The sequence below is a fragment of the Chlorocebus sabaeus genome, chromosome 2, assembly GCF_047675955.1.
Source record: "Chlorocebus sabaeus isolate Y175 chromosome 2, mChlSab1.0.hap1, whole genome shotgun sequence".
In the NCBI taxonomy this organism is placed as follows: domain Eukaryota; kingdom Metazoa; phylum Chordata; class Mammalia; order Primates; family Cercopithecidae; genus Chlorocebus; species Chlorocebus sabaeus.
The window spans coordinates 84,857,967-84,867,995 of record NC_132905.1 but is presented as its reverse complement, the minus strand read 5'-3'; the positions used below and the strand labels follow the sequence as shown (position 1 = coordinate 84,867,995).

At 34.7% G+C, this 10,029-nt stretch overlaps 1 protein-coding gene across 2 annotated transcripts in view; it reads right to left on the bottom strand.

Annotated features, from left to right (window-relative positions):
* Nucleotides 1-2,339: 2,339 nt before the first annotated feature.
* C2H21orf91 (chromosome 2 C21orf91 homolog) overlaps nt 2,340-10,029 on the bottom strand; it is a 30,448-nt gene continuing 22,758 nt past the window's right edge. For both annotated transcript variants that reach the window (XM_007966729.3, XM_007966728.3), the window contains exons 3-5: nt 6,551-7,087; nt 5,168-5,230; nt 2,340-3,508 (exon numbers count right to left, since the gene is read on the bottom strand). In XM_007966729.3, coding sequence (XP_007964920.1) covers nt 3,342-3,508; nt 5,168-5,230; nt 6,551-7,087 — 767 coding nt within the window. In that variant the 3' untranslated portion in view covers nt 2,340-3,341. The remainder of the gene's footprint in view (nt 3,509-5,167; nt 5,231-6,550; nt 7,088-10,029) is intronic.

Below are 10,029 nucleotides of genomic sequence, written 5' to 3'. Positions count from 1 at the left end.
ACATAAAACACAAAACCATTTTCAGTCATAAAGAATATGGTAAAATGGCTGGGCACAAGGGCTCACACCTGTAATCCCAGCACTTTGGGAGGCTGAGGCGGGCGGATCACAAGGTCAGGAGATCGAGACCATCCTGGCTAACACAGTGAAACCCCGTCTCTACTAAAAATACAAAAAGAAATTAGCTGGGCGTGGTGGCGGGCGCCTGTAGTCCCAGTTACTCGGGAGGCTGAGGCAGAAGAATGGCGTGAACCTGGGAGGCAGAGCTTGCAGTGAGCTGAGATCGCGCCACTTTACTCCAGCCTGGGCAACAGAGCAAGACTCTGTCTCAAAACAAAAACAAACAAACAAAAAAGATGGTAAAATGAAAATCCGTATCTCAAGATGCCTGTCAAGATATATTTGACTATATATTTTTACTATATTTCTGAAATCACTTTCTAACATGAAGTTGACATTGAAAAAATAATCCTTAAATGTATATAAAAATGGGCACTTTGTGGTAAAATGAACATGTATTTTGAAAACCTAAGAACGTGTCTTTGCTCTACCACTATTCACAGTAAACAACACAACAAAACACTATTCTGCTGCCTGAATCATCTATTACTGGACACTCAAGTGTATGCCTTTTAAAAAAGACTAATTTAGATATTAATATGAGGATCAAAGGATAAGATGAAAATCTCAGAGTAAACATAATTGATTTTTAGCTTAATTATAAGGCTGAACTGATTTAAAACTTTAAAGAGAATCTGTGTGGTCAAAAACACTTTTCTGATTTTTAAAACTCAATTTAACTTGTCAAATCATAAAACTGAACGTGAAAATGATTAGTCTTATCTCACTCCCCTTAATCACATAAGCTCTGAAAATTTAGTAATGAATGACTGGCAGTCTGTTTTGCCACTTTTTAAACAGTAGTACATGAGATATGCTTCAAAACATCCTCAAAAATTACTAACAGTAGAGAACAGCCAAGTATGGAAAACAGTATTTGTGATATTTCATGTTCTCTTGTTAGAACTCAACTCTGTACCTGATACTTATATTTGCATACACAGTAATTGCATATTCAATTAAGAAAACATAGGACTAAATTGTAAGTTTACCAAATATTTGGATAAACTGCTGTGCAAAATACTTCAAAAAATTTTTTTCACTAGGAACTCATCCAAATAAAGTAGTGTGAGTACCAGCACCACAAAGTTTTTTTTAAGAGCACCTCTCCTTTGAAGAGCTTAAGTAGAAATATCTAAATGCAATAAATCAGAGTCCCCACTTAAGACTTTAGTACATGCACACTCTCATCCACTTGTTCCGTACTCATTAGTAAAGCTATATATTTGTCAGAAAACTCCTTTCTTTGGATAACACTGTAGCATTCAGGACTGCAACTTATGGCTCATATTCTGGAAATATGCTACTACTGATATCAAATGCAACATATCCCCAACTTTTATGACTGTCCCTAACTCATCTAAACACAAACCCAAATGTGCGCAAACACACTGGCTGGTAACCATCTTACTGAATTACGCCAGAAAAGAGTAAAGTCAAATTTGAAAATGTGGGAACAATTAAGCACTAAGATACTGGCATAATCAGGAAATGTATTTACCCAACTTGTAAGTTTGAATATTTTGATATTGCACACATTTAATTTAAAGCTCATCAAAACTAAGGCAATGCATCCATACTCCCTGGATTTTAAATTCATTTTGCATGACTTAAAGAATTGAGAGAAATTGAAAGCATCTTTCAAAAATTCCCCCAAAAAGTAATGTTATACTTCAAAGAAAAACAAAACAAAATCAATGGATATCAATTAATACTTTCAGGCCAATTTAACACGTTAGCATTACAAAAAGTTGTTTTCAATTAGATTGAAGTGTTTATTTGCTTAAATACTTTTTTTGTGTTTAAGAATAAAATCTGACCCAAGCCAGGGTAGGCTGCCAAATTTAAGGCAAATGTCATTTATATCTTTATGCATGAAGCTGCCAAGTTACTGGGTTTTTCTGTAGATACTTTCAAGCAAGGATCTACCTCATATATACATTCTAAACATGAGTTAAAAACAGAATTTAGAGCCCATTTTAATTCTGCATTGGTTATAGCTTTTACTATAATACATTATTAAAACGTATCTAGCTGTTTGGGACAATCTGTTAGATAAACTCTTTGGAAGCATCATAGGCAACTTACAAGAACATTCTATATATAGGCTTATATTTTTTAAATTAGGAGTTTTGCTTTTCTTCTGTCAAGTAATCCTGTTTTTCTCTATAAAGTTTAGAAAAATACCTCACAACGCTTTTTTTGAGCACTAAGTTCAATGATGGTGATAATACAATTTGGACAGTTTAAGTATTCTTGAAACTTTGTGGCACACAAAATAACCTCACTTTCTTTTCAAAGACAGAACAATTTCACAGCACATTCAATTTGAAGATAGATATTATATTTGAATTGGAAGTGAGGCTTGACTTACTCTGTCCAAATTCTAATACATCGGTCATTGGTGTGAAGCTAATAATGAAAGAAGCAGAGGCGGCTTTCATTTCCATGGAGACAAATTGACAGAGAAGCCAGATTAGTCTTTACTTCCCGAATAACTGCTTTTGTTAGAAAACAAAATAATGTATTTTATTTACTTGAATACTGCTTTAAAAAGTTACTAATTCCTCTTTTTAAGAGTTATTAGAAATTAAAACAACTCAACTAAATAGATTTCTAATCCAAAATACATTTATCTTTGGAAAGCAAGGTAACCATTGTAAAAACACTGTATTAAAATAAAATGCAGTGACCTGAAATATGGGTGAACATATTCACACATGATAGTGTAAATAAATATACAGAACCACTCAAATATACAATTATAAAGAGAATGGCAAGTACCTAAAATAGCATTTTTACATATAAAATTTTTATATTAAAATATTGCTCATAATAAATAAGAGGTGATATGAATTCCATTTCCCTCTTAAAAATTATCTTTAGTAGTTTAAGGAGTTAATCTGTTGTTTCGACAGGTGAATTACATTAAAATGTTTAATAAAATGACACTCTAACAGTGTACTTAAGTAGTCACATGTGATAAAATTTGTTTAGTAATTATGGGAAAAAAAGAGTCCCCAAATGAGCCAAAATGATTAGCCCCAGAAGACTAGAATATAATGATCTGCTTTATTTGAAAAAGATGTCTAATACTGCCTTATGTTTGGCAAATTTAATGACCATAAAAAAATGGACCAGGACTTTCTTCAAGCTTCTTCAAAGTCTGCATGTCTGGGAGACCAATAAAGGGCAGGGCATACTAAGTAAGTCTGTTCAGGTCAGTTGTTTATGGGTAGGTGTGACTTCATTCCTGTTCGCCCTACTTGCAGACATGGTAACTTAGAATAGTTCTTCAGAAGCTGTTCGATGGCAACGTGGCGGACATGGAGCTGTGAGGCCAAGGAATCTTTTTCTTGCACTTGGTGTGTTAACTCTTCAAAAACTTCTGTAAAAGATTGAAAAACTTTCATTTGTAGTATGCAGAAAGCCAGTGCTATGATTTATATTTCAAGAACTCTAACTGAAATCTATGCATTGGGCAAAGTGTCACAAGGAAACTGATTTGATACCAAGGAAACACTTGTGTTCTCTACAAAGCATATCAGTTCTGATCATCCTAAGCGTCATATACTGTACATAGCCAAGTGGAATTTGGCTTTTCTCCATCAAGTGAAATTTGAGTCATAGCAATGACTCCAGAGATGCACAGCAAACATGGTGGCTGCTACTGTAGCTAAGCCACTTTTTTCAATTAGAATCTATGAACAGATTCAATCAGTATATAATGTGATTTACGGACAAGAAGTGCCCATTAGTATTCAGGTCTGGAATCCCCTCTAAAAGGCTTTGGAATCAGACTACCAGGAGTTTTGAATCCTTGTTCCTACTCTTACATGCCTCAGGCAAGCAACTTTTGGTTTCAGTTTCCTTTCCTGTGTAACATTAATAACGACAGTAAGCACTTCACCAGGCTACTGTAAAACTTAAATGAGATCATATTTGTAAAGCACTCATAAGTTTCTACAACTATTATTGCGATTATTTTTATTATTCTGAGAGGCTGTGTGGTTAAGCTTTGGAGTTTAAATCCTTGATCTGCTACTGATTGCATGCATGATCTCTGTAAGCAACTTAACATCTCTGAAGTACAATTTTCTCATCTAAAAGGAAATAAACTGAAAAGGAGATAATTGGGGAATCTGAACATTAATTGTTAAGTGTTAGCATCAGACTTGATGATGTTAAGGAATTATTAATTTAAATGGTGTGATAATGAGATTGTGACTGTTTTTTAAAAAGTTATCTTTTAGAAGAAATCCTAATCTATGGACAAAAACCAATGTGTTAGCTGGGATTTGGCTGAAAATAATCCATGCTACGGGTAGTGCAATGGGAATGGATGCAAGTAGAGATGATTATTAATTATGCCTTTGATAACAGTTGAAGTTGGTGAAGATGGCTTAAGGGGTTCACTATACTAGTCTCACTACTTTTATATATATTTGAAATTGTTTATAATTTAACAAAAAAGACTAGTATCACATGCCTTAAAGAACTGTTTGGGAGCACTCCCACACAGTGCCTGGTGCAATCGTGGGTAGTCAATAAAATGTTAGTAAGAGGTTGTAGTTTCCATTTTCACTTAGAAAAGAAAAATGTGGCCGGGTGCAGTGGCTCACACCCGTAATGCCGGCTCTTTGGGAAGGTGAGGCAGGAGGGCTGTTTGAGCCCAGGATCTCGAGATCAGCCTGGGTAACATGGTGAGACCCCATCCCTATAAAAAATAGAAAATTAGCTGGGTGTAATGGTGCACATGACAGTAAGTCCCAGCTACTTGGGAGGATCACCACTGCGTTCCAACCAGCGTGATAAAGCAAGATTCTGTCAAAAAAAAAAAAAAAAAAGAAAGAAACTAAAAGAAAAATGTATTTCCTCTGCAATTGAAAGTTGTTTGTTTCTTATACTTTTTGCTCTGGAAATTCTAACAGGTTTGAATATCTCATTTCCAAATTTAAAGGTAGATAAAGCCAATGGTGTCTTATCGTAGGTGATTTTCTATGTCAAAATTTTTCACACACAAAAAAGCAGTGAGAGTGATTCTTACCCTGGATTTGCTGAAGGAGCTTTGCATTCAGTTGTTCTACCTCACCAAGAGTCATCGAATTCACTGAAACATGAAAATGTATTCACTATTACCACAACAACCTAGGAAAACATGCAGCTTATATCACCAACACAATATCCTATTTTTTAAAATCTGCACTTAACTGTCAACACAACATTCAGCAGTACTCCAGCATTCAACCATTAATGCTCTTAACTGTGGAGGAGACGTTTTCAAACCCTGACCACAACCCATGGTAAAAAACTTTTATTTTTATTCTGTCTTGAGACAGGGTCTCACTCTGTCACCCCGTTGGGAGTACAGTGGTGTGATCAATGGCTCACTGTTGCCTCAACCTCCTGGGCTCAAGTGATTGCTCCCACCTCAGCCTCCCTAGAAGCTGGAACCATAGACGTGTGCCACCACACCTCATTTTTTTATTTTTTGTAGAGATGGGGTCTTGCTATGTTGTCTAGGCTGGTCTTGAACTCCTGGGCTCCACTGATCCTCGCACCTTGGCCTCCCAAAGTGCTGGGATTATAGGTGTCAGCCATTGTGCCTGGCCAGAAACATATTTTTTTAATCACTCCCAGTACACCACCACCCTCCAATGAAACAAAGGTTTCACCAAAAAATACTTAGTAGTAGGTCCAATGAATTCTGGTATCTCCTATTCTGTTTCAGTTTTTAAAAAGTGTTAAGTCACTACCCATTAAGCTTATTTTGATTAAGCATTACACAGCTTATAATATGCAGTTTGAAAAATCAGTTTGTCTATCTAGATATACAATCTTAAATAATTCACATTTAGAATCAAGAAGTTGTATAACAAGATATCTGAGGTCCCTTCTGGCTCTGAAATCATGATTTCAAGACAATTAAAATCACCTCAGCTTCTGTAAATTTTTGTAGAAATAGATGTAGAGAGAATGAATCACCCTGTCTAACTTTACAGTAAGTGCACACATTACCTTTGGCCTTTAGTAAAATGTCAGATTTTTGCTTTTGAAATGCCACCACCAGTCAACAAGACACATGCCTACATCAGTCTTGTAGGGATCAGCAACATGACAATGTGTATTAGCCAATAGATGAAGCTGTACTTCTAAACTATACGAATCCTGGATGTTCCAATTCAGTTTGTTGATTCCATTTAGTGTAATCATTTTATATGGCAAAACAAACATGGAAACTGCTGAACTTCAATGCTTAGAAGATAGAATTCCAGTGAATGAAAAGTTTTAAGATGCCTCATTTTTGCTAAGGTGAACCTGTTACCAAATCTACGTTTCCACAGCAAAATTATTGACCCATTACACATGTATATAAATGTATAAAAATCTCAAACCACCCAACTGTTACTTTTCTCCCCATTTTACTTACATTCCTCTCTGCTGTAATGTGGATGCTGGGTCTGGACATCAGCCTCTGGACTAGAGATTGTCTCTTCTTTTTTCTGTGCCTGGTTGTGACTATGAGGCCACAATACACTGTTATGACATAAAGTGGCACCTGAATCTTGTAACATAGCAAGTCCAAAGTCTGTATTTTCCCTCTGCTCCAAAATTCTTTGTGTACAGTTAGAGATGCCACCTGCACTTCCATCTATCCATTTTGCAGAATATTTTGGTACTTGGGAGTCAAACTGTGGGAGTAATTTTTCTTCTGGCTTATGCCTGAAATTAAACAGATGCTGCTGGGGGTTTTTAGAACATTCCGAATCTGAATCCAGATCCTTATTTTGTGCATACTGTACAATCCAGTTTATCTTCTTACTCAAAATGGTTTTAACTTCTTCATAAGTACTTTTTGAAAGCTTAGATCGAGGACAACCCTGGTTTGCAATTAAATGATACTTTTCAAAGCAGTCTTTATGGCCCCTTAATGATTTGGTGTGCAAGAGATCAGACTTTGGTACCCCTATGGAAAAAAAAGAGAAACAAAAGACTTGAGAAATTTTGTTTTCTATAAGTCATTTTAAGAATATACAAATCTTAGTAAAATCACAGAGTCCTTGATAGTCTGCGAAACAGAGGTAAAATGCTAAAGAACATTAGTATTAACATACAATGTGGCCTAATACTTTCTGCTTAAATTTAATTCAGTATTCAGTAATATTAAATTCTTAAGGATAGCAAAAACTAAAAACTTAATTATTCAATTTTAATCTTAGTCCAGAGATGTTACTGCACAATATAAAAAAATACTACTGAACCCAGCAATTTACCTTTACAGATTCTTGGCCTTTACATTACAGTGCTTTCTTCATTAAACCTGAAGTACACACTTGCAAAAGTGCCTATAATATTATGAGGTTCAATAACAGAAATGCTCAAGTCTCCCCCCCAAAACACAGTAAATAATGTTCTTAAATTGTGCTATGTTTATTGAAGAAAAATAAACCAGAACCAGAAAAATACAAATTAATAAAAGTCAAAAAGTCAAAAAACTATTTAGATTTATTTTTAAAGAAAATCAAAGCATCTAACATTTTTCACATTTCCATTTTATAGTTACTAAAACCTTATCAAGATAATTTTATTTTCTAGAAGAAATGCATTATACACAATCATTTTTCATATAGCAATAAATTCAATCTGCCAAGATCCAATAGCCAGTAATTCCTCAACTCACAAATATTCAATATATCATAAATAACAAATATTACTTTTTGTATCTCCCAACTTAGTAGAGTGTAACTATGCTACCTCAATTGTTTTAAAAATATAAAATACATTTGCAAATATCGAATACATTTCAAAATATAGAATATATTCACACATATTTATAAGTTCAAGCCGTATTATTAAAGTCAAACAGCACTACTTTTATAATGAAGGTGAATCAGGAATGTGGACCTGAAAATTTATGTCTGCCAGAACTAACCAGTTTAAATCTGCTTAGCTTTTTAAATGGAGTAAGCGGAGAGCCACTCAGGAGCTAGTTTTAAAAAAAGTTTTAGCTGATTCATCAGAAAAAAATATATTTTGCAATTCATCCTTTGCTTTGAAAATTGAACTCACAGTGGTTTTATTATTTGAACTCCAAAGTCTGGCTAAAAGAAAGATAATGACGTATTTGCACTTTAATGGTATGAAATCAAGTATTAACATACTTGTGAATATTAATGTTTAAAAAATATATAATATCAGCCAATGGTGGGACCTGATGAGACTGTCAAAACCAAGTGTTAAATTGGTTATCAGTTCCCTCAACAGTTACTGTAAGCTGTGAGAACACACCTCCAAAACACATTCGTATTATAAGCACATGTAAACAACGGCTTTCATGAGGTAAACTCAAATATCTGAGCCTTGTTTCTTCCAATGAGCTCAGAAATTGCTAGAAACTTAAATAGAATACACATTTTATTTATCACGTTGCTCCTTGTACTGCAATTGTGATCATGTATACATGTCTACCAGTTATTATCTGATTAGGTCAAATTTCCAGCAACATTAGAACACATACATTATAAATCTCAAAGCTTTATTTAATAATAAAGTATACATCTTCAAAAATGGGTAAACTGACATAAAAAGGAAGTTCACAAGCCCTGCTTTATTAAAAGTTGTATTATTATGCATTTTAGATAATAAGACAAAAACGGTAGTTATCACAAGTTATACACTAAAGGAAAAATGGTTCCATTCTGCTATCTGATTCCAATGCTTAGCTTTCTGGGAAACACTGGTATGCACAGAGAACCTGAAGCTTGCCTATTAGTAACTGGAACATTTATTAAAGAGCTCCCCTTCTCTCTGCAAACTCTTTTAGGTCTTGTTGCCAACAGATGGTTAGCTAATCCCTCAGAACAGTAAATGGTCTCATTCTCAGTGCACTGCCTCAGCTCTATGTAGCAATGATTTAGCTGAATGTAAATATAGTAATTTGTAAGTTTCTCCTCCAGTTTATATGAAATGAAATTCTTTAGCATATAAAAAAAGTTGTGAACTAGGCTATGGAAAGTAATATTTATTGTTAAATTTTGTGGGGTTTTTAGTATTTATACAGAAACTCCAAAACAAGATGAAAAATTACATTAAATAACTAATTTTCTGATGTACTCTAGGAGCTTCAACAACAGGTCATTATAATAGATATCTATTTGAAGAATAATATGGACTTTTAAAGTTTTTTTATCTACTGTTTCTTCTTAATGATTCATGTAATATAATTTCTGCTTAGATGTACCTATTGGCTCCTTGAACTCACCATATTGAACATTAACTCCTCTTCCTCTCTCACCATGCAACTCCAAAGCCAATCCTCTTACTGAGTCTGGCATCACCAACTGCTCAAGGAAGAAACCTGGGTGTCCTCCTTGAAAGCTCTTCACTCCCCACAATCCCATAGGTTTTGCTGTCTTAACAGATTCCCCCGCCCCCCACATAAAATCTAGCACCTACAACATCTGAAATCCTTCTGCTTCACTCCAGCACCACTCCCACTACAAATGTGGGTCATGATCATCATTATCTCCTGTCTAGTTTCTCATTTCCCCTAAGAAGCCTTGTTTAACCCAAACATCTGGGTTAGTTTATCACACTAGATTTTACAATTGCCTCTTTCCTGGCCTGTAATTCCTGACAAAATGTAGGTTCTGTGAAAAATACAGACCATATCTCTTACTCATATATTCTCAGTGTCAAAATGCCTGGCACATAGTGGGTACTCAAAAGTAGTTAAATGCATAAAAGAAAATTAAAAATACATTTTAAAACACCAAAAACAAACCAATTATCACTCAAGGTCCCTCCTAGCAAGGAAACCAGAATTTGCAGTTCTGCCAGGCTGCTCAGCGGGTAATTAAAGGCATCTTTCAGTGAAGTTACTCCTATATTTGGCCTAATGGGCTATTA